Here is a 23,904-nt window from a genome sequence, read left to right as displayed (position 1 = left end):
GTCCCAGACGTCCATGTGGCTCCGTGTTGGGCGGGGGACGCGGCGAGGGAGGGGGTGTGGTGGGAGGGGGCGGGGCGAGGGAGGGGCTGTGATGGGAGGGGGCGGGGCGAGGGAGGGGCTGTGACTGGAGAGGCCCCCGCCAGGGCCTTAGATCGCGTGTGCGGGACGACAAACGTCCAGGGCTCAGGACGCTCCCGTGGGCAGCCCCGGAGGCCAGCAGCACCCCCACCCCACGTCCAGGGCTGGTCCGACCCGGGGTCCTCACCTCCTCACTCGTCCCGGGGCAGTTCTCCACGGCCTTTCTGAGCCCTGCACCGTCCCTGGGGGTCCTTGCTCGGGCCGCCAAGAACCAGGCAGCCCCCGCGCCGTTTCCTTGGGTCCCGCTGTGTGACCCCAATCCAGTGCCTCGCCTTCTCTGTGCTCCATGTGGCAGAAGCTGGGCGCAGCAGAGCGCGGGCTGGGAAACTGCAGGGGTGCTGGTGCAGGAGGGAGACCCCCCTGCCCCCGCCACGTGGCTGATGGACAAGGCTGTGGCGGGGGGGGGGGGGGTGTCTTCATTCAGCGCCTGCCCAGGGGGCCCGTGTGGGTGGGTGGGTGGGTGGGGCATCGGGCACAGGAGGGGCTTAGCTGGGGCAGAAGGCCGGGATCCCTCTCACTGCCCTCGCCAGCTGCTCGCCAGGCCCAGCCCTGCCCAGTGCTCCCACGGGTCCTTCCCCCAGTGCTCCCAGGGGCCCAGCCGCCTCCCCTTACAGGGTGCTGGAAGGAGGAGCCATATGTGCGTGTGTGAGCATGTATATGTGTGTGTATGTGTGCATTGTGTGTGCACGTGTGTGCATGTGTATATGCATGTGTGTGCACACATGTACATGTATGTTGTGCATGGGCATACATTTATATGTGTGCACGTGTGTCATGTGTGTGCATATGCATATACATGCATGTTGTGTGTGGTATGTGCTTATGCATGCATGTGTGTGCCTGTGTGTGCCTGTGCATATGTGTATCGTGTGTGTGTCCACTGTCACCAAGTATGTGGTGTGCCTCTTACTCTGCCTCTCTGCCCTTTCTCTGCTAACTCACCTCTAACTGAATATTCCTTTATTTGGTTTTAGGGTTGTTGTTTTTTTTTTGCTTTTTGGGTCCCACCCGGCGTTGCTCAGGGCTGACTCCTGGCTCTGCACTCAGGAATTACTCCTGGCAGTGCTCGGGGAACCCTAGGGGATGCCGGTGATCGAACCCCTGTCAGCTGAGTGCAAAGCAGACACCCTACGAGTCCTTTAAAGACAATAATGGGGGCTGGAGCAATAGCACAGCGGGGAGGGCGTTTGCTTTGCACCCGGCCGACCCGGGTTCGATTCCCAGCATCCCATAGGGTCCCCCGAGCACCGCCAGGAGTGATTCCTGAATGCAGAGCCAGAGTCAGCCCTGAGCATTGCTGGGTGTGACCCAAAAGAAAGCAAAATAAATAAATAAATAAATAAAGACAATACTGGAGTTTGGGGTGGTGTTAAGGGCTGAGCCTGCTAGGGACCCTCTCCGGTTTCTGCAGTGCTCTGGGGCTCCTCCTGGCTTTGTGCTCAGAGCAGATCCAGCAGTGCGGGGGGGGGGGGGGAGCGGTCAGAGTCGAACCTGCTGCAAACACCAGACAAGCGCCCGACCTGTGGGCTGTCTCCACCCCCACCTCCCACACCAAAAGGGGCCTCCTCCAGGTTGGGGTTGGGACAGAACCTGGGGATACAGGAGGGGAGGGAAGGTCACGTGGGTGGTGTTGGAACGTTAATTTCTTGAAACAACTGCGTCATGAGCAACTTTGTAAATCCCGGTGTACATAATGAAGGTTAATTGAAATAAATCAAGACCCCCCCCCAGAAACCCCCTTTTTCATTTATTTATCTATTTATTTGGCTTTACACCTGGCAATGCTCAGGAGTTACTCCTGGCTCTGCACTCAGGAATCACTCCTGGCAGTGCTCAGGGGACCACATGGGATGCCAGGGATTGAACCTGGGTCAGCCGCATGCAAGGCAAACACCCTCCCCGCTGTGCTATCGCTCTGGCTCCCATCCCCTGTTTCTCGAAGCCCCTCTGGCCCAAGGGAGGGATTCTGAGCCCTCCCAGCTGGGACCCGCATCTCAGGCTGAATCTCTGCAGAATGAGGAACCTTTTCTTTTTCTTTTTTTTTTTTTGCTTTTTGGGTCCCACCTGGCGATGCACAGGGATCACTCCTGGCTCTGCACTCAGGAATCACTCCTGGCGGTGCTCAGGGGACCCTAGGGGATGCCGGGGATCGAACCCGGGTCGGCCGCGTGCCAGGCCAACGCCCTCCCCGCTGTGCTATCGCTCCAGCCCCCAGATTGAGGAATCTTGATGTGACTTCGGGTCCCCCCTTGGGCGGCTCCAGGGCAGAGCCAGGGCTGTCCCACGAGCTCGGATGCAGGGACCCAATGTCACCATGGGACGAGGAAAAAAAAAACACCCAAAAAAACGACCTCATTGTCCGGGCAGCCTCACTGGTGGCCATTAACCTGAGTCTGGGGGCGTGGGACGAAGCCGCACACAGCGGCCCGTTGACGGTTGTCCCTGCTTGCAGGAAAGGCCTCCCCAGAGCGTCGCTAAGGCGGGGAACGCCGTGTCCCCCTCAGTGGCCCAGCTGGCCGGGCGCTTTCGGGAGCAGGCGGCGGCCTCAGTGGCGAAGGAGGTGAGCGGGGCTTCCTGGGAGGGGCGGGCAGGCCCCGAGGAGGCCTGGGGATGCCCAAATTAGGAAGAGGACAGGGGTCCCTGCGAATGCGAGGAATGTCACCGCCGTCATCCCCCAACCCCGGCTGGACGCACAAGGCCCAGGCCTGCCCGGCCTGGCCGGTCACCCGGAAACGGAGCTTCCCGGTGTGCAAGTGGGAACTGGGTCTCTTGGGGGGCGGGGGGGCCGGGCAGGGGGGCGGGCAGGAGAGCTCAGAGGGCTGGAGCATGTGCTCTGTGGGCGCCCAGCCCGTCCCCAGCCTTTCGGGGTCCCCACAGCCCTGGCAGGTTGAGGCCCCCAAAATCAGACAACGAAGCCCCCAGGGAATGAGAGGGAAAGTCATGGGCGGGACCGATGGCTCCAGCCAAGGGCGCTGGAGAGGGTGGGGGGAAGTGAGAAGTTTGGGGGCTTAGGGCTAGGGTCATGCAGGGGAGAGGAGAGGAAAGGAGGGGAGGGGAGGAGGAGAGAAGGTGAGGGGAGAGGAGAGGAGAGAAGAGAATAGGAAGAGAGAGGAGGGGAGGGAAGGGGAGAGGAGATTAAAGGAGGGGAGAGGAGAGAAGATTAGAGGAGGGGAGGGGAGAAGAGAGGAGAGGAAATTAGAGGAGGGGAGAGGAGAGGAGGGGAGTGGAAGAGGAGGGGAGGAAAGGTGGGAGGAGAGGAAAGAGGAGGGGAGAGGAGAGGAAGGGAAGGGGAAGAGAGGGGAGAGGAGGGGAAGAGAGAAGCTAGGGGAGGGGTGGAGGGGAGGGGTGGAGGGGAGAGGAGAGGAGGACAGGGGGAGGGGAGAGGGAAGGAGAGGAAGGGAAAGAGAGGGGAGGGGAGAGGAGAGGAAGGGAAAGAGAGGGGAGGGGAGAGGAGAGGAAGGGGAGTGGAAAGAAGAGGAGAGGAAGGGGAGGGGAGGGGAGGGGAGAGGAGAGGAAGGTGAGGGGAGAGGAGAAGAGGGCAGGGGGAGGGGAGAGGAGAGGAGGGAAGAGGAGAAGAAGAGAGAAGTTAAGGAGGGGGGAGGAGAGGGGAGAGAGAGAAGGAGAGGAGGGCAGGGGAGGGCAGGGGAGGGGGAGGAACCCATCCCTGGACCTGCCCTCCCCAGCACCTGAGCCCCCCCCACCCCCGCCCTCTGTGCCTTCCGCACCCCAGGCCTTTCCCAGAGCGCCTCTGCCACCTCCTCCCTGTCGCCTCATTCTCTCTCTGTCCCTGTGTCCGTCTGTCGCCCTCGCTGCAGACTCCGGCCAGTAAACCCACCAGGAGGAAACCGCCCTGCTCCCTGCCCCTGTTCCCCCCCAAGCTAGAGCTGGGCCAGAACGGGGAGGTAAGTGCCGGGTCCTCCCTCCAGGATGCCCGAGGCTCTGCTGCCCCCTGCCGCCGCGCCCGGGAACTGCAGCCGGCCCCGGGGCTCTCCACGCCTCCCCTGCGGGCGCCTGTTCCCCGCGTGGCCGCAGTCTGCGCAAGTGGGTGGCGTTTGGAGGTCGCAAGAAGCTGTCTTGCCAGCGGCGACCGTGTAGCTTCGGTGCCTTCCTCAGGAGCCCCAGGGCGCGACGGTCCCTGCAAAGGAGGCGTTTGGGCCACTGGGGCCGGGCGCGCCTTGCAAGCGTCCCAGGAAAGTGTCTTTTAGGGAACCGCGCGGGGTGGAGGCAGCTTAAGATCAGCAGATCCGTGCGCCCCCCCCCCCCCCCCCAAAGCACCCCCAAGTCTGGTCTTGGGCCAGGAGAGCTGAAACTGGACTGATCGAGCCAGCCTAGGAGCGGCCAGGGGCTTCCAAGTCCCAGGCAGGAAATGTCTTTCCCAATTCCACTTCCCCCGAGACGGGATCTGGATACTTCCGGGCCGAGCCGGCTCCCTTCTTCCATCAACAAGACATTGCATCTGGGGCTGGAGCGACAGCACAGCCGGCAGGGCGTTTGCCTTGCATGCAGCCGACCCGAGTTCGATTCCCCGCATCCCATAGGGTCCCCTGAGCACCGCCAGGAGTGATTCCTGAGTGCAGAGCCAGGAGTAACCCCTGTGCATCGCCGGGTGGGACCCAAAAACAAGACACTGCATCTCCGGGGACAGCTAGCACAGCGGGAAGGGCGCTGTCCTTGCACAGGCAAACCCGGGTTCAATCTCCCACATCCCATAGGGCCCCCCCAAGTCCACCAGGAGTGACCCCTGAGTGCAGAGCCAGGAGTCAGCCCTGAGCACCACCAGGGGTGTCCCCCAAACCAAAAATACAAAACAAAACCCAAACCTAGGTATCGTCGTCTCCCTCCGTAGCTCTCGATAATTTTAGTGCTTGGTGCTCAGTGCTCCGGTTACTATACACAGTGCCAGGGATCACACCGGGGCCAACCGCATGCAAGGCAAGTGTCGTAGGCCCTGTCCCTGTGCTCCGGAACTATTGGAGGTTTGGTTTTGGTTGTTTGTCACTGATCCCGGTGAATTGCACACAGTGGGGTAGAAAATGCAGTCTCCGAAGGGTAGGAAAAGCCCTTTTCTTTTCTTTTTTTCTTTTTCTTTTGCTTTTTGGGTCACACCCGGCAATGCACAGGGGTTCCTTCTGGCTCTGCACTCAGGAATTCTCCTGGCGGTGCTCGGGGAACCCTATGGGATGCCGGGGAATCAAACCCGGGTCAGCCGCGGGCAAGGCACACTCTCTCCCCGCTGTGCTATCGTTCCAGCCCCAAAACGCGTTTTTCTCTCTTGGCCTCCAACTAACAACGTGGAAAACACGCCTCTTCCCTTCCATCATCTTCATCACCATCATCCTCTTCTTTGTTATCATTCTGCTGACCCTCAGTGATTCTGTGGAACCAGACTGGCCGTAGGGGCTGCCCAGAAGGTCACCTGTCGTCATATATGAGGTGTGGGGGACATTGGGTGGGTGGGGAGATGCTCAGAGCTTACTCCTGGCTCTGCACTCAGGAATCACTCCTGCCAGGCTCGAGGGGATCACTCCTGGGATGCCGGGGATCGAACCTGGGTCGGCTGCATGCAGGGCTAGCGCCTTACCTGCTATGCCCCGTATATATGCTCTGGCCCCATATATGTCACTGTCACTGTTATCCCGTTGCTCATCGATTTGCTCGAGCGGGCACCAGTAACATCTTCATGGTGAGACTTGTGACTGTTTTTGGCATATCAAATACGCCACGGGGAGCTTGCCAGGCTCTGCCGTGCGGGCGGGATACAGCTTTCCGGGCTCTCCGAGAGGGGCAGATGAATCGAACCCGGGTCGGCCGCGAGCAAGGCAAATGCCCTACCTGCTGCATTATCGCTCCAGCCCGCCCCCATATATTATGTATATATATATATATATATTTTTTTTGCTTTTTGGGTCACACCCAGCGATGCTCAGGGGTTACTCCTGGCTTTGCACTCAGGAATTGCTCCTGGCAGTGCTTGGGGGACCATATGGGATGCCGGGGATCGAACCCGGGTCGGCCGCGTGCAAGGCAAACGCCCTACCCGCTGTGCTATCGCTCCGGCCCCAATATGTATATATTTTTAAATTTATATTTTAGTTCACTGTATCACTGTTATCCCGTTGTTCGTTGATTTACTCAAGCGGGCACCAGTAACGTCCCTGTTACCTTCAGCCCTGTGATTTTAGCAGCCTCTCCTTACTCATCTTTCCCAACAATCAGAGGCTCTTTCAGGGCCAGGGGAATGAGACCTAACGTTACTGGTTTTGTCATATTGAATAATTTTAAATATTATTAAAGAATAATTTTATGCATAATATTATTTTATGTTTAATATTTTTAATATTTTATGTTTAATATTTTGTTTTTAGTTTTACTTTCATTAATTATACTAATAGCATATGTTTAAATTTTATATTTTTAATTTTAATATATGCATACTTTAAACTTTTTATTTATTTATTTATTTATTTATTTATTTTTTGGGTCACACCCGGCAATGCACAGGGGTTCCTTCTGGCTCTGCACTCAGGAATTACCCCTGGCCGTGCTCAGGGAACCCTATGGGATGCTGGGAATCAAACCCGGGTCAGCCGCGTGCAATAGCTCCAGCCCCACTTTTAAAATTTTATGTTTTATAGAACGCAAAATGAAAGACAGCCTGTCTGGATAGGGCTGGAACGATAAGACAGTGAGGAGGGCATTGGCCTTGCACACTCCGACCCGGGTTCGATCCCCGGCATGCTGTGTGGTTCCCCCAAGCACCATTGGTGTAATTCCTGAGTGGAGAGCCAAGGGGAGCCCCTGAGCATCGCCAGGTGTGCCCCAAAAAGGAAAAAAAAGGAAAAGAAAGACAGACAGCCTGGCTATCCTCCACCACCCTTACGCCCTAGACGGCATCACAGACGACCAGCAGAGGGCAGTGTAGGCCAGCATTTCTCACCCAGGGCACACACACACACACACACACACACACACACACACACACACACACACACACACACACACACACACACACACACACACACACACACACACACACACACACACACACACACACACACACACACACACACACACACACACACACACACCCCTTCCCATGGCCCCCCAAGATAGCCCAAGGGGGCCTGCTGATGAAAAATCCGTTCAGCTGGTAAGTGGGGGTACAGCCCCAGACTTGGGGTAACTAGTAGCACAAGAAAAAGTCATAGTAAAGAGGCATGGTTGGAAACTTGCTTAAACGTGACCCCGGCCAAAGCCTGGAACCTTCTGGAAGCACCACCAAAGTCAGCAAAGCAAAGGGAACAGTTGGGAGGGAGACGCTCAAGGCTCTTGGGGGTATTTTCCCAAGAGAGTGTGGCCCCCTGAGTGGGTTCCTGTGATGGCGGGGGGCGGGGGTGTCTCTGCTCCCCTCAGCCACGGTCTCTCCCCCCAGCTGAGTCTGGGGCGTTGGGGGCTGCCCTGGGCATCAGCTCAGGCGGCTTAGCTAGGGGGAGATTAGAAAGGGGGGGGGGAGCTGGATCGATAGCACAGCAGGGAGGGCGTTTGCCTTGCATGCAGCCGACCCGGGGTTCGATTCCCAGCATCCCATAGGATCCCCTGAGCACTGCCAGGAGGAGCCCCTGTGCACTGCTGAGTGTGACTAAAGGGGGAAAAAAATGAAAGTTAGGGGGAGTGAGCCAGAGTGACCGGACAGTGGAGGAGGTGGGGGGTGGGGAGGGCGCTGGCCTTGCACGCAGCTGACGACGCGGGTTCGACCCCTCAGCAGCCCATACGGTCCCCCAGCACCACCAGGAGTGATGTCTGAGTGCAGAGCCAGGAGTCAGCCCTGAGCATGTGACTCCCCCAAAGGAGGAGGAGGAGGAGGAGGAGGAGGAGGTTGTAGGGGTGAAACAAGCTTCTCTTGCCCCCTGGTGGGCTGGGGGCCCCCCTCTCTGGCTGACTCTGTCCTTTGGCTCCTAGAAATCTTCGCCCGGCGTGAACCACGGCCCCAAGGTCAAGGTGAAGAGTTCGCCCCTCATTGAGAAGCTTCAGGTAAGCGTTGGGGGGTGGCCTGCCCCCCCCAGCTCCTCCAGGGCACGACGGCTCAGTCGGGGTCGCACCCAGGGCCAGGGGCGGACCCCAGGCCTCTGGCGTGCCAAGCGTCTCACAGCACAGCTGGCGCCCAGGGCTTACTCCTGGCCCGGTGCTCCGGGAGACCCCGTGGGATGGAACCGGGGTCCTCCCCTCTCTCTGCTCCAAGCAACTGTGATTTTCCTCATTCCGTTTCCCATGTCCGGCCACAGCGGGCAGGGGGCAGCAGCATGAACCATGGCCACGGCTTTGCCAGCTCCCCACTTGTGTCCACTGCTGGGGGGGACAGACAGCTGGGCCGGGGGCCCCTGAGAGCAAGACTGGAGGGCAGGGGTGAGGAGGCAGCATCAAGCGCGTATGTGCGCGCCCGGCCAGCAGGGGGCGCTCGGGAGACAGGGGCCTCCCTGTGTCTCAGCAGGGGGTCCTCGCAGGACCTGCTTGGGGGCTTAGTGTTTCCTGGGATCACAGCTGGGGGGTGGGAGACGCTCCTCCCCCTGACCCCCGTCTCCGCTTCCCCACAGGCCTCCTTAGCCTTTGACCCCACGGTCCTGCTGCCCGGGGCGTCCCCCAAAAGCCCGGGTCTGAAGGCGGCGCTGTCCCCCTTCCAAAGCCCCCCCTCGACCCCCGGCAGCCCCGGGGAGGTGCCCGTCAGCTTCGACCAGCCGCCCGAGGGCAGCCACCTGCCCTGCTTCAACAAGGTAGCCTGTCCGTCTGTCGGGGCGTCTGCGTGTCTGTGTGTCCGGCTGTCTGTGTGGGTCTCTGTGTGCGTCTGTTGTGTCAGGTGTATCTGTATGTGTATGTCTATGTGTCTGTATGCTTGTGTCTGTGTGTCTGTGTCTGTGTGTCTGTGTGTCTCTGTGTGTGTCTGTATGTTTGTGTACCTTTGTGTCTGTGTGTCTGTGTGTGTGTCTGTGTCCTTGTGAATCTGTATGTGTGTCTTTGTGTGTCTGTATGTGTCTGTGTATGTTTGTGGGTGTGTCTATATATGTGTGTCTGTGTTTCTGTGTGTGTCTGTGTGTCCTTGTGTGTCTGTGTGTCTATGTGTGTGTCTGTGTGTATGTATGTGTGTCTGTGTGTGTGTCCTTGTGTGTCTGTGTGTCTCTGTGGGTGTGTTTGTGTGTGTCTTTGTGTGTCTCTGTATGTCTGTATTTGTCTGTGTATTTTTGTGTCTGTGTGTGTCTGTGTGTCTGTGTCTGTGTGTATCTGTATGTGTCTGTGTGTCTCTGCGTCTCTGAGTGTCTCTGTGTGTCTGTGTATATCTGTGTCTGTGTGTCTGTGTGTCTCTGTGTGTGTCTGTGTGTGTCTATGTGTGTCTGTGTGTGTCTGTATGTGTCTGTGTGTGTCTGTGTGTATTTGTGTGTCTGTGTGTCTGTGTGTGTCTCTGTGTGTGTCTGTGTGTCTGTGTGTTTGTGTGTGCCAGCACGGGCCCAATCCCTGGCACCCCCTAAGTCCCCTGAGCCCCCCGGTGTAGCCCCAGTAAGAGTCCCCGGGGGTGCCCGGCAGCGCCCGACCTTGTACCACGCCTGACTCTCCCTGGTGTCTCTTTCAGGTGCGCACCAAGGGCTCCATCAAAAGGCGCCCCCCCTCCCGGCGCTTCCGCAGGTCCCAGTCGGACTTCGGGGACCTGGCCAACCTGGCCAACCTCGGGGGCCTGGGGCTGGCGCAGGAGAATGGGGACTCGGCGCCCCCCGCCCCTGCCGGGCCCCCGGACGAGGGGCTGTGCGGCCGGGGGGCTCGGGAGAAGTCGGGGTCCCTGGACGAGCTCCCTGCGAGGAGGTCGCCCGGCCGGACAGAGCCGCCCCCGGGGGAGGCCCCGGAAGCCCCCCAGAGCCCAGGCCTGGAGGCGGAGAACGGGCCCGGGGGTCCCCCCGAGGCCGAGCGGCCGGAAGAGGCTGCAGAAACACAGGAAGAGGAGGAGGCGGCCTCGGAGAGCAGCCCGGAGGAGGCAGCCCCGGAGAGCAGCCTGGAGGAGGGGGCCCCGCAGGAGGGCGTAGGGGAGGGTGACCCCAGCCCGGAGCAGGGCAGAAGCGAGGAGCAGCCAGAGGAGGGGGCCTCGCCGGAGCCAGGAGGGAGCCCCTGCCAGCCGGAGGCCAGCGGGGACGCCCCCCCGAACAGAGGTAGGTGCCCCCTGCCCTGCTGACCGCCCCCCCACTGCCTCCTGTCCCTGGGTGGGAGGGGCAGCTGCTTCCTTTTGGCCAACTCCAGTCCGGGTGCCTCTGAATATAAAAAATATGAGGCCGGAGCGATAGCACAGCGGGCAGGGCACTTGCCTGGCACCCGGATGACCTGGGTTCAAGTCCCAGTAGCCCACTGGGTCCCCTGAACCGCACCAGGAGTGATCCCTGAGCACAGAGCCAGGAGTCAGCATTGAGCACTGCAGGTGGGAGCCCCTAAAAAAAAAACAGATTCACTGTGCTTTTGAGCCGCGGTGACCTCTCCGCTCCCACCCCCACCTTGTCCCCTCTGGTGACCTCATGTCTGTGGTTGAGGGTCAGCAGTCTGGTTTGGGAGGGGACACACTCAGCAGTGCTCTGCAGCTGCTCCTGGCACAGTGCTCAGAGGCCGTTCCTGGTGGTAGTGCTTAGGGGACCTTGAGGTGCTGGGGATCAAACCTGGGCCCCCCACGTGCCTGTCCTGGCTCTAACCTCTGAGCTCTCTGCCCAGTCCCATTACTATTCTTCTTCTTTTTATTTTTCTGTTCTTTTTGGGTCACACCTGACGATGCTCAGGGGTTGCTCCTGGCTTTGAACTCAGGAATCACTCCCGGTGGTGCTCAGGGATGCTGGGAATCGAACCCCGGTCGGCCACGTGTGCTATCATTCCAGCCCCACTGTTATTCTTATTAGATTTCCAATCTCACTGCCCCAGAGGGGCCAACTGGGGGTCGAGGTGGTCCCAGCTTCCCGTGACTCACTTTTTTTTTTTTTTTTTTGCCTTTTGGGTCACACCCGGTGATGCTCAGGGCTGACTCCTGGCTCTGCACTCAGGAATCACTCCTGGTGGTGCTCAGGGGACCCTATGGGATGCTGGGAATCGAACCCAGGTTGCTGCATGCAAGGCAAATACTCTTGCTGCCCCAGAGAAGCCAACTGGGGGTTAAGATGGTCCCAGCGTCCCGTGATTCACTTTTTTTTTTTTTTTTTTTTGCTTTTTGGGTCCCACCCGGTGATGCTCAGGGCTGACTCCTGGCTCTGCACTCAGGGATCACTCCTGGCGGTGCTCGGGGGACCCTCTGGGATGAGGGAATCAACCCGGGTCGGCTGCGTGCAAGGCAAACGCCCTCCCCGCTGTGCTATCGCTCCAGCCTCACCCCTCAGCCCCCCCTTCCGTGACTCACTCTTCCATCCTCTGCCCCTAGGGTCACTCTCCTGCTAAGGACACAGAAATGTGAGGGACAAAACACAGCTTGAGTCTCACCACGGGGCTGCAGGCCACACTCTCGGACAGGAGACGGAGGGGTCAAGCTGCAGCACCCGGGGGGCACCGAGACCCCGGAACTGGCTGCCCTGGGACTCAGCGAAAAGGCAACTTATTTAAAAAAACAACCGACTGTAATGAAAATGCGCCCCCCACCCCCAGCCCTCTCCACAGCCGACCTCAGAACTGGACTCCACTGGATCCCCCAGACCCCTGCTGTCCCCCTAGAGCCGTGGCCCGTCCCTGGGGCTCAAGTCACAGCAAATGGCCTTGGATACCGCGTAGCTGCCCATGCAAATCTCCCTGGAGACAAAGCACCTTAAGTGGCTTCGAGACTCTCCCATACGACCTTCTTGGTCTGGTCCAAACCTTCCCAGTTGTCTACAGCCTTGGAAATGGGCGAGTGAGGATACGCCCTGCCCAGCTGCAGTGAACCCCGCTCCGAGGAATGCAGAGACCCGGGCCCTGGCGGGGATGCTTGCCCTTACGGCAGGTGAACTGGAGTCAGGATGCGCTATTTCTAGGAGGTGCTCGGAGCTACAGAGTCTGGCCCTCAGTCCCCATGTCCCAGCTCTGGCTCCAAGAGCAAGTGGCCCTGCCTGAATTTATCTCCTTGAGGATAAACCTCCCCTCACAGGTTTCTCCTTGGGGCCGGAGCGACGGCACAGCGGGGAGGGCGTTGGCCTTGCATGCAGCCAACCTGGGTTCGATTCCCAGCATCCCATAGGGTCCCCCGAGCACCGCCAGGAGTGATTCCTGAGTGCAGAGCCGGGAGGAGCCCCTGAGCATCGCCGGGTGTGCCCCAAAAGCAAAAAAGAAGAAGAGAAGAAGTTGTTTTGCCTTCAGTACACTGAGCATTTTTTCGCGTCCTTCAGAGGAATACCTGAGTATACCACGCTCAGAGTACTTCAGTGTCGTTCCTAGTATTTCTGAATATCTCAATCGTCCTCACTCTCTGCCTCAGTGACTCCAGATGAATGGATGGAGTCGAATGGATGGATCTTTCTAGAAGACGATCTATCTCCCCCTCCCCTAACTTTGAGAAACCCTCTACAAAGGTCTAAAGCCATCACTGGTCATGTGAATTTTTTTTTCTTTCAAAACAGTTTTTAAACTCTAGCGTGATGTCTCCAACATGTAACCCAGCCAAGAGAGCTTACGTAACCCGCATTGTGTGTTTTTGCAGAAGTGTGTGTGTGTGTGTGTGTCTTGTGTGTGACAATCAAATAGTCGATCATCTATTTGCCATCAGCCTTTCTCTCTTCCTCTCCCTCTCTCACCTGTTCGTCTCTCAGCAATACATGGTTTGCGATACTTGGTTTTATTCACGCATGTCTCTGGTTCATACTTTGCACCCCAAGCTTACACATGTTGCCCTGTGACTAGGTGAGGAGGGTTTCTGAGAACTGGGGACCCCCATCACTTCCCTGGGAAAGGGAACTGGTTGGAGAGGGTGGCTGGGCGGGAGATGTAAAATCAAATTTTTTTTTTCTTTTTGGGTCACACCCGGCGATGCTCAGGGGTTCCTCCTGGCTCTGCACTCAGGAATCACTCCTGGCGATGCTCAGAGGACCATATGGGATGCTGGGAATCGAACCCGGGTCGGACGCGTGCAAGGCAAACACCCTACCCGCTGTGCTATCGCTCCAGCCCTGTGAAATCAAATTTTGTGTGTGGTTTGTGGGGGGGGGGGGTCACACCCAGCGATGCTCAGGGCTGACTCCTGGCTCTGCACTCACGAATCACTGCTGTCAGTTTCTGGGGGAAGGACCCTATGGAATGTCGGGAATCGAACCTGGGCCAGCGAAGCAAGTGTCCTACCCACGGGACTATCGCTCCAGCCCTTGGTGCTCCTGCAGTGCTCAGGGAGTCCTATGGGATGCCGGGGATTGAACCCAGCCGCGTGCAAAGCAAGTACCTTCCCCAGGGTGCTGTCCCTCTAGCCCCTGGTCCTTCTTTCTGGAAGCATCCTTGATCTGGGGATGCCTCCGGGGGCTGAGCCAAGGACTTAGTGCAGAAGTTAACCCCAGCACCCCTACCTCTTCCCCCTTCCCCCCTGCCCCCCCCAGGCCTGGCAGTTCCCAATATACAGATTCTTCACAGCTCTGAGGTTCGAGAGAAATGAACAATGTCTAGGGGCTGGAGTAGTAGCACAGCGGGGAGGGCGTTTGCCTTGCACGCGGCTGACCCAGGTTCGATTCCCAGCACCCCATAGGGTCCCCTGAGCACCGCCTAGGAGTGATTCCTGAGTGCAGAGCCAGGAGTGACCCCTGTGCATCACTGGGTGTGACCCAAAAAGCAAAAAAAAAAAAAAAGAAAGAAAGAAAGAAAGATGCCACTTTTTTTGAGGATACTATTGTCTCTGTGGGGGGTGAGAGCTGACCAGGAGGAGCCCAGAGACCTCAAGTATCCTTCCTCTGACCCCTCCCTCGGAACGAAGCACTGTTTCCAGATGCGCTGGGTGAACTCACCAGGTAAAGGAGCAGATGAGAGAAACCAGTTTCTTTGATCAGGATCTCCCGAGGTGTGAAAGTTTCATATAGTTGAGTGGTTAAGGCCCTTGGGGTGGGGTCGGGGAGCTAATGGAAGGAACCCAACTCATCCCTGCTGGGATACGGCTTCCTGTGGGCCTCCACCATACTCCAAGGGGCCACAATTAAAAACTGTGTCGAGGGCCTAAGAGATGGTCCAATGGTTAGGGCGCTTGCCTTGCACACACCATTGACCAGCATTCCACCCGCAGCATCCCATACGGTCCCCTGAAGCCTGCCAGGAGTGAGCCCTGAGCACCTCCAGGTGTGGCCCAACAACAAAAATGGTGTCAGTGTGTGTGTGCGGGGGAGGGGGGTGTCAGAGCATGAAGTTAACAGACTAACATGTGGGAGTGGGGGGCAGGAGGGAGGATAATGAAGAAAGGAATACGGTACTGGGCCAGAAAGTTAGTGCAGGTGTGAAGGCGCCTGCACTGGGACCCCATTCTGAGACGGCGTACGGTCCCACAACACCAAAAGGGGAAACCCCTTAGACTGAACCCAGTGACGCCCGTTCTCCAAGGGAAGGGCAAGACTTACCACCAAGGGGCTGGAGTGATAGCACAGCGGGGAGGGCGTTTGCCTTGCATGGGGCTGACCCGGGTTTGATTCCCAGCATCCCATAGGGTCCCCTGAGCACTGCCAGGGGTGATTCCAGAGTGCAGAGCCAGGAGTCAGCCCTGAGCAAAAAAAAAAAAAAAAAAAAAAGAAAAGAAAAGACTTACTGCCGAGGTCTCACCTTGGGGTGATCTCTCCCCCACCTCCATTTGTAATTTTGTTGTTTTGGCCTCCAGCAGCTGGGGTTGGGGGGAGGACCTCCCCCTCCTCTAGCTGGGGGGTGGGTGTGGGTGGAAGGACCCTGGATCCTGCATGCAAACCGGAACTCCATCCTCACCCTCCAAGGACAAGGTCCAGGAGGGGCGACGGACCCAAGGGCTAGTGGGAACATTCAGGGGAAGCCCCAACTTTATTTATTTATTTATTTACTTATTTTGCTTTTTTGGTCACACCCGGCGATGCACAGGGGTCACTCCTGGCTCTGCACTCAGGAATCACCCCTGGCGGTGCTCAGGGGACCCTATGGGATGCTGGGAATCGAACCTGGGTCAGCCACGTGCAAGGCCAACGCCCTCCCTGCTGTGCTATCGCTCCATCGCCCCCACCAGCCCCAACTTTAATCCCAGCCCCCCAGTTCCATCGTCAGTGGCCCCTGAGCAGTGGAAGGTGAGTCCCTTTCCGCCCTCCACCTGCCCCTGGAAATAAAGGAAGGAAGGAGGGAAGGAAAGAAAGAAAGAAAGAAAGAAAGAAAGAAAGAAAGAAAGAAAGAAAGAAAGAAAGAAAGAAAGAAAGAAAGAAAGAAAGAGAGAGAGAAAGAAAGAAAGAGAAAGGAAGAAAGAAAGAAAGAAAGAGAAAGGAAGAGAGAAAGAAAGAAAGAAAGAGAAAAAGAAAGAGAAAGGAAGGAAGGAAGAAAGAAAGGAAGAAAGAAAGAAAGAGAGAAAGGAAGGAAGGAAGGAAGGAAGAAAGGAAGGAAGAAAGAAAGAAAGAAAGAAAGAGGAAAGAAAGAAAAAGGAAGGAAGAAAGAAAGAGAAAGAAAGAGAGAAGGAAAGAGAGAAAGAAAGATAGAGGAAGAAAGAAAGAAGAAAGAAAGAGAGAAAGAGAGAAAAAGAAAGAAAGAACGAAAGAAAGAAAGAAAAAGAAAGAAAAAGGAAGGAAGGAAGGAAGGAAGGAAGGAAGGAAGGAAGGAAGGAAGGAAGGAAGGAAGGAAGGAAGGAAGGAAGGAAGGAAGGAAGGAAGGAAGGAAGGAAGGAAGGAAGGAAGGAAGGAAGGAAGGAAGGAAGGAAGGAAGGAAGGAAGGAAGGAAGAAAGAAAAAGAAACTTGGGGCCAAAGCAACAACAATACAGCGGGGAGGGCGTTGGCCTGGCACGCGGCATCCCATAGGGTCCCCCGAGCACCGCCAGGAGTGATTCCTGAGTGCAGAGCCAGGAGTCAGCCCTGAGCATCGCCGGGTGGGACCCAAAAAGCAAAAACTAATAATAATAAATAAATAAATAAATAACTAAATAAATAAATAAATAAATAAATAAATAAATAAATAAAGCAACTCTTGAGTCAGTGCGGGGGTCACAGCCCGAAGTTAAGGGGCTGACCTGTGCCGGGGCCGGGGGCCGGGCAGGGTAACGAGGCCAGCGGCCGGGACGCAGGGAGGACGCCGTCGCCTGCAGGGGTCCGGGTCAGAGCTCGCAGCTGCGCTGCCGCCGGGCCCCGCCGGCACCGGACCCCGCCCGGGCTCGGGGGTCGCCCTCCGTCCGCCTTTCAGAAGCGGGGGTCGGTGTGTGTGGGGGGGTGGCCGGGGCGCCCCGGACTCCGCGCCCCCCGCCCCCGGAGACCTCGCCGGAGAGGCGCGCGGGGGTCCCGGGGAGCTGGCGCGCGCGTGGGGGGAGGGCCTGGGGGGTCGCGTGCGGGTGGCTTGGGTGCATCTGCCCCATCCCCGGGCTGTGCCTCCGCGGGGGTCGCAGGGCGAGGGTCCTCCGCCCCCCCACCCCAGGAGCACGCCCCCCCCCCCCGCTGCCGCGGGGACCCCACCGCGAGTCCGAGCGGGCGGGGCCGGGGGCGCGCGCGCCCGCCGGGGGCGGGTCCCCGCGGCGGGTCACCCTTGGGTGCCGGCCGGCAGGAGGCGCGGCTCAAGGGCGGCTCCGGCAGCGGTGACTCTGGGAGCGGCTCGTTGGTCTAGGGGTATGATTCTCGCTTCGGGTGCGAGAGGTCCCGGGTTCAAATCCCGGACGAGCCCAGACTTTTTATTTTTCTTTTTTATTTTTTTTGCGCTTTTTCTCCTTAAAAAGAAGCCCCTTGAAACAAGCTTCCTGCTGCAGCCACCCCCGCGCACACGCAACCCCCCCTCCGTTTTGCAAAGCACGCCCGAAGCATGAAAAAAAGACCAAAAACGCCCGTGCAATGTCAAAACGGACACCCACGAACTGACGTCACGAGGCCCGGGGGCAGGGGCGCGCACCCCTAGTCCCACTTTTGCAGGGTCTCTCCTTCCATCGCGCTGTTTGGTTTCTTTTCCGTTCAAAACGTTTCCTTTATTTTATTTTATTTTATTTTATTTTATTTTATTTTATTTTATTTTTTCCTCCCACCAGGATTCGTTAGTATCTCTTTAACTTAGAAGCCAAAATTTAAAAAAAGAAAAAAAAAAAGGGCTCGTCCGGGATTTGAACCCGGGACCTCTCGCACCCTAAGCGAGAATCATACCCCTAGACCAACGAGCCGCCGTGACTCTGCGTTCCTCCCGGCCAAGGAAAGGCAGCGGCCGCGTCTCGCGCCCCCCAGCGGCCACTTTCGGAACTAACTGCCCGTGGCGGCCCCGGTGGTTTCGGTGTTCGTTGACGCGGCTGCTGCTTCGTGGCTGCGCGTTTGGACTCGGGTTTGGGTCATTTCCTTCCCTCGCTCTCCCGCGCCGGGAAAGTCGGTGACGGAGCAGCCCACGGCGGTGTCGCAGTCCACCGAGGCGGGCGGAGCGCCACAGTCCCAGCCGAGCGTCGCTGTCCCAGGGGCTGGCGTAGGCCAGGCTCCCTGCACCAGTGGCCGTGCAAGCCGGGGGAGGGGGGGGGAGCGGGGGAGGGGGGTGGCTGGGGCGGGCCTCCCCTGCTGGGGTTCAAAACGCTCCCTTTCCAGCTCGGGCAATTTCCCGTTCTCGCACTGCAGTTGCGAAACCTCTTTCCTTGGGGAGAAATCCCAAAGCCGAACTTTGGCAGGGAGTTTTCAAAAATTAAAAAAAAAAAAAAAAGTAAATTATTCATCCCAGTGATGCTGTGCTTTGGAACTGGGTCTCAGCCCCGTTTCTGGGGTGATTATTTGGCCCTCCAGACACCAGCCCTGCTTTAGTGTGTCCTAGAAAATATATCATTGCAAATCCAGTAGTTCCAATCTCTCACTAAACCCAGGAGGCCTTCTCGATTTTTTTTTGTTTGTTTGTTTTTTGGGTCACACCTGGCGATGCTCAGGGCTGACTCCTGACTCTGCACTCAGGAATCACCCCTGACAGTGCTCAGGGGACCATATGGGATGCTGGGAATCGAACCTGGGTCAGCCGCGTGCAAGGCAAATGCCCTACCTGCTGTGCTATCGCTCCAGCCCCCGTCCTTCTTGATTCTTTAAAAATTTTTTTTTTACAATTTTTGACCGCTGGAGAAAATCGAGGATCAACGGGATGATGATGATGATGATGATGATGATGATGATTGCCCTGTGCTCAGGGCTGACTCCTGGTTCTGTGCTCAAGGGCTCTGGGGACCCCGTGGGATGCTGGGGATTGAATTCAGGTCAAACGAGTGCAAGGCAAACGCCCTCCCCGTGGTACTATCACTCCGAGTCCCATTCCTTTTATTCCATCCATCCATCATTCCATCATTCATTCATGAGCTCATTTATTCAGCTGCGTGATGGGTCACCCATTCCATAAACATCACGAGGACCCCTCACCGAGGGGCCAGACAGACGCTAATTTCGGGGCTGAGACACTGATTTGACACCCTTCTTCCTGTGGTCTGACACCAGGAAATTATGGTTTTCTCCTCCACTGCTCTGTCCCTGCCTGTCTTAGTTTTCTATGAAACTGCCCGAACTAGATGCTTTGGCGAAAAGGATGGCAATACTCTTTAAAACGTTAATGAATTATCCAAGCCAGAGGAGCAGATTCATCAAAACCTGCTCGGGTGGGGGCGGTGGAGGTGGAGGAGGTGGGGGGAGGGGAAAGAATAAAGGAAAATGCCCTAGATACTAGAAACTTCTATTTCTCCTGAGCATGAGGGAAGGGGGCAAAGGAAACTCAGATCAAATACTGAGACCACTGAAAAATAGTTTTTGGCAGGGCTGGAGCGATAGCACAGCAGGGAGGGCGTTTGCCTTGCATGCAGCCAACCCAGGTTCAATTCCCAGCATCCCACAGGGTCCCCCAAGCACCGCCAGGTGTAATTCCTGAGTGCAAAGCCAGGAGTAACCCCTGAGCATCACTGGGTGTGACCCGAAAAGAAAATAAAAAATAGCTTTTGGCTATTTTAATTTTCAGGCCACCCCTGGCGATGCTCAGGGCTGACTCCTGGGTCTGTGCTCAGGGATCACTCCTGGTGGTGCTCAGAGGACCATATGGGATGCTAGGGATCGAACCCTGGTCAGTCACATACGTGCTGTGCTATCTCTCCAGCCAATTTCTCTGCAGTTCTAAGAGATCTCTGTACCCTTCTTTCCCATTTGGTTGTACTATAGTACAGATTGTTCTAGATGGTTTTCCTCTTGCTCCTCTTCCTCTCCAGTGATCGAGAGAAATCATACTGCCAGGTCTTTGGTTGTTTGCCACTCCCAACAGTCAGACATCACCCATCCACGGAGACTTGAGTTCGATCCCTGGCACTGTGCAAACAGAAAAGAATTGCAAGTTCCACTTGGATTCAGAACTTGGTGGCCCACAATGGCAGTTGTGCCCCCAGAGAAGGGAGTTAAGCCAATGCACACAGCACGCACAACTGGACAAATCTGTGGGTTCCAGTCACCAGGACAAAGCACATCTTAGCCTACTGCGCCGTCACGCATTTGGGGTCTTTCCAAGATGGGGTTTTGCCAGACACACTCCCGGGAGATCTTGCAGAGAGCAAGGAGGCAACTAATCTCGTTTGAGTCTGCAAGGCTCAAAGACAATAAAGATACCAGGTAGGGCACTGGCGAGGTGGACTTTAGAATTTCCACATGTCCACGTATCAACTCTGCTTTCTCTTCTACACCCACACTATCCAAAACGCATCTCGCTGGGTGGTTGGGAAAATCAGAGACAATGGTTGCGGGAAAGGCATAACGGTGGTGGGATTGCTGTTGGAATATTGAATGCCTGAAATAAATCATCATAAACAATTTTGCCACACACACTGTTTCTCTAAAGCATAAGGGGGAAATCGGAAAATATAAATCAATTAAATGGGGGGGGGGAAAAGCAAAAAGCATCTCCTTCCTTTTGCCCAGCTCTCTGGTTCGACTTGGTTATTTCCTCCACCCTCCACTCCTGGGGCTCACATCTGTGAGATTGGCTTCCATGCAAGGCGTCCCAGGGCCCAGCCAACCCTGTGGAGCGTGGGTAGCCAAAGGCAGCTCAGACTGGGGGGGAGGGGATGGGGGGAGGAACCTTCCCCGGGCCCAGGTTTTATTTGCAAAAGCCAAGCAAACAGAAGGACGCATTCATGAGTGTGAAGAGGGGAGAGAAGGGACTGTATGTGTGTGTGTAAGAACTTATTCAAGGGTGTGGAAAGGGAAGAGAGGGTGTGTGTGTGTGTGTGTGTGTGTGTGTGTGTGTGTGTGTGTGTGTGTGTAAGGACTTATTCAAGGGTGTGGAGAGGGAAGAGAGGGTGTGTGTGTGTGTGTAAGGACTTATTCAAGGGTGTGGAGAGGGAAGAGAGGGGGTATGTGTGTTTGTGTGTGTAAGGACGCATTCATGGGTGTGGAGAGGAGAGAGAAGGGTGTGTGTATGTGTGTGTATGTGTGTGTGTGTGTAAGGACGCATTCATGGGTGTGGAGAGGAGAGAGAAGGGTGTGTGTATGTGTGTGTATGTGTGTGTGTGTGTAAGGACGCATTCATGGGTGTGGAGAGGAGAGAGAAGGGTGTGTGTGTATGTGTGTGTGTAAGGACGCATTCATGGGTGTGGAGAGGAGAGAGAAGGGTGTGTGTGTGTGTGTGTGTGTGTGTGTGTGTGTGTGTGTGTGTGTGTGTGTGCGCGCGCGCATGCAATGCCTCCTGGTTCTAACCTCCTCTTGAAGCCCAAAGTGGGGGGGGCTCTTAAAAGGATATTCCTGCAGGATGGAATCTCAGCTAGCCCAGACCAACATATCAAGGACCTTAGGGCGCAACAGGCGGGTCTGGGGACCCGGGCCAAGCTAGAGGGACGCCGTAGGATAAGAGCTGCTCGTCTCCACGCCCGATCCACGCGTTTCTCCTGGCCTTCTGCCCTATTTTAATTTTATTTTCCGGGCGGGCGGGATTACAAACTGCGTCCCCAGCCCCTGTCCCGCTCGGGTGAGGCTCAGGGCAGCGGAGCTGGCGAGCCGGGAGCCGGCGGGGACAGCCACGCAAGCACGCCACGGACCGCGGCGGCGGGGGGACCCCGCGGGCCTCCGGCGGGGATAAGGCGCCCGGGTGGGACCGGAAGGCGGGGCCTGGCCCGGGACGGACGGCGGCGCGGGCCAATGGGCTCCCCGCGAGGGCGCGCGCCCGCCAATGAGCGGCCGGGGCAGGGCGGCGGGGCCCGGAGCGGGGCCGCGGCGTGGAGGTACCACGGGACGGCGGCGGTGGCGGCGGTGGCGGCGGTGGCGGCGGGGCCCGCGTCGCTGTGATCGCGGCCGGGGCGGGCGGCGGCTGCAGCGGGGCCCGATGGCAGCCCCGTTGGCGCTGCTGGCCCTCGGCCTCGGTGAGTGGGGCGGCCCGGGGGGCGGGCGGGGGGCGCGGCCTGCACCCGCGGGGCCGGGGCGCGGGGCGCGGGGCTGGGGCGCCCCCGGAGCCGGGACTCGTGGCCCCGGGAGCGGCGGGGTCTCCACTCGCGACGCCCCCTCTGCTGGACCGCTCCCGTGCTTTATTATAATAACGATGATTTCTTTATTTTAGTGTGCGTGGGCTTCTTTTTATTTATTTATTTATTTATTTTGGACTTTGGAGCTTTGGTTTGGAAGGAGAGAGAGACACCCCTCTTCCCTCCCCCCCCCGCACCCAGACTCTGTCGCCTGCACCCCAGGGCCCCTTGGCACCCCCCTTCTGGGCCCGGACCACCTCGCAAGCCCCTCGCTGCCACGCATCGGGCCACGTCGCAGACCTTGCAGACGGGGCTCCAGGAGGACACGGGACGTGGGAGAGCGCATTTGGGGGGCTGAGCGAGGAGGAGCCACCCCCGAGTTGCATGAGTCGTACCATGGGGACCGTCTCAGGTTGGCCCAAGTAGCGTCCTGGTGCGATTGCAGGCTGGGCCATCCGGGCCCCGTCCACGCCGCGACCCGCCGCGGCCAGGGCTCCCGGCCCGGACAGGACTTGGGGGTCGGTTCCCAAAGTGCCTGGTGGTTCCCAAGAGCCGCCCCCAGCCCCTCCAAAGCCACGCACACTCTCCCCCTCTGCCTTTTGTCCTGCAACGTGTCGGTTTGCATCACCTTCGGGAACCAGGATTTGCACCCCGAATTTCTTCCCAGGAAAAGTCCTGAACAGCCAGGATTTCTTCCGGGGGGGGGGGGCGGGGAAGGGGCCTGGAACTGGGCGGAAGTATGAGACCAGTGATTTCTAAAGCTCCAAACTGCGCCCCACCCCCCACCCCCAGCCGGCTGGAGGTTGACAGCTAAAGGGATGCTTGGTGTAAATCTTGTCTTGTCTGGTTTTTTGTTTGTTTGTTATTTGGGTCACACCCAGCGATACTCAGGGGTTACTCCTGGCTTTGCACTCAGGAATCACTCCTGGCAGTGTTTGGGGGGCCTTATGGGATGCTGGGGATAGAAACCGGGTCAGCCGAGTGCAAGACAAACGCCCTACTTGCTGTGCTATCGCTCCGGTCCCCTAGATCTTGTCTCGTCGGTTTGAGGGGCTCTGATGAGAGGGAAAATAAGGTCGAGGCGTGGCGCCTGGCTTGCACATGGTTACTGGTTCAATCCGGGGCACCCCATCTGGTCCCCCAAGTACTGCCAGGAGAGGTCTCTGAGCACGGAACCCCAAACTGGATGTGCCCCGCCTCAAAAAAAAAAAAAAAGGCACAGAAAAAGTTTAGCAATGTGGGGTTTTTGGTTGCGGATGGCGGAGATGCTTAGGTTTCAGTGGTCAGGCAGGAAATCGCCTAATCAGAAACCCTGTGTGTTTTGGCAGAATTGATTATGCTGGAGATCAGATGTTTTCTTGAGGAGAAATCAGTTGGGGTGATCTCCGTGCACAACATTGAAAGTAGCAGAACCAAAAAAAAAAAAAAAAACACCAAACAAAAATAACCCTCAGACCCCCGTTGAGTCAGTGGTAAAAGATTTCAGGTTCTGTTTTGAAGATTATCTTCTTGCCGAATCCCTTTTACCCCCAAGCCTTGGAACTAAAACATAAGGAATTCCTGTTTTACCGAAAAGCCTTCCTGAATCTGATGCTGATATGGGTTCAACCACTTTTCTCTGGGGGGAGAGGGTGGGGGTGATGTTCCAGGGTTCCTCCTGGCTCTGCACTCAGGAATCACTCCGGACAGTGCTCGGGGGACCCTATGGGATGCCGGATGGAACCAGGGTCGGGATGGAACCAGGGTCGGCCTCATGCAAGGCAAACGCCCTCCAGGCTCTCAGGAATTACTCCTGGTGATGCTCGGGGGACCGTATGGGATGCTGGGAATCGAACCCGGGTCGGCCGCGTGTAAGGCAAACGCCCTCCCCGCTGTGCTATCGCTCCAGCCCCCTGAGCAGGTTTCTTCAGCCCAGACTACGTAACCTGGGGAACACTCTGGATAGTGTGGTGTGTGCTGGGAAGTTGGAGAAAGAGATGGGGGTGGTGGAGATGGTATCTTTCTGCCGGAAGTTCCCTGTGATGGGAACTATTTTTTTTTTCTTTTTGGGTCACACCTGGCAATGCACAGGGGTTACTCCTGGCTCTGCACTCAGGAATTACCCCTGGCGATGCTCAGGGGACCATATGGGATGCTGGGAATTGAACCCAGGTTGGCCGCGTGCAAGGCAAACGCCCTACCGGCTATGCTATTGCTC

General features: G+C 57.3%; 2 protein-coding genes and 2 non-coding genes across 6 annotated transcripts in view; 3 read left to right on the top strand and 1 right to left on the bottom strand.

Moving 5' to 3' along the window:
* Positions 1–12,972, top strand: part of RCSD1 (RCSD domain containing 1) — a 29,848-nt gene extending 16,876 nt beyond the window's left edge. The window contains exons 2-7 of one of the 2 annotated variants that reach the window (XM_055121874.1): positions 2,591–2,698; positions 3,954–4,040; positions 8,098–8,169; positions 8,730–8,906; positions 9,758–10,325; positions 11,567–12,972. In XM_055121874.1, coding sequence (XP_054977849.1) covers positions 2,591–2,698; positions 3,954–4,040; positions 8,098–8,169; positions 8,730–8,906; positions 9,758–10,325; positions 11,567–11,583 — 1,029 coding nt within the window. In that variant the 3' untranslated portion in view covers positions 11,584–12,972. The remainder of the gene's footprint in view (positions 1–2,590; positions 2,699–3,953; positions 4,041–8,097; positions 8,170–8,729; positions 8,907–9,757; positions 10,326–11,566) is intronic. The other variant, XM_055121875.1, reaches the window with a different exon arrangement.
* A 3,901-nt stretch (positions 12,973–16,873) lies between these two features.
* On the top strand, positions 16,874–16,945 carry TRNAP-CGG (transfer RNA proline (anticodon CGG)). The gene has a single exon. It is a non-coding gene; the product is annotated as a tRNA-Pro (tRNA).
* Positions 16,946–17,357: 412 nt separating this feature from the next.
* Positions 17,358–17,429, bottom strand: TRNAP-AGG (transfer RNA proline (anticodon AGG)). The gene has a single exon. It is a non-coding gene; the product is annotated as a tRNA-Pro (tRNA).
* A 4,035-nt stretch (positions 17,430–21,464) lies between these two features.
* The window catches only part of MPZL1 (myelin protein zero like 1), a 28,340-nt gene continuing 25,900 nt past the window's right edge, over positions 21,465–23,904 (top strand). For both annotated transcript variants that reach the window (XM_055122761.1, XM_055122760.1), the window contains exon 1: positions 21,465–21,608. In XM_055122761.1, the coding sequence (XP_054978736.1) occupies positions 21,572–21,608 (37 nt within the window). In that variant the 5' untranslated portion in view covers positions 21,465–21,571. The remainder of the gene's footprint in view (positions 21,609–23,904) is intronic.

Source organism: Sorex araneus, chromosome X (assembly GCF_027595985.1).
Source record: "Sorex araneus isolate mSorAra2 chromosome X, mSorAra2.pri, whole genome shotgun sequence".
NCBI classification, from domain to species: domain Eukaryota; kingdom Metazoa; phylum Chordata; class Mammalia; order Eulipotyphla; family Soricidae; genus Sorex; species Sorex araneus.
Note: the sequence above shows the minus strand (reverse complement) of the source record. Positions and strands in the feature narration are given on the sequence as shown.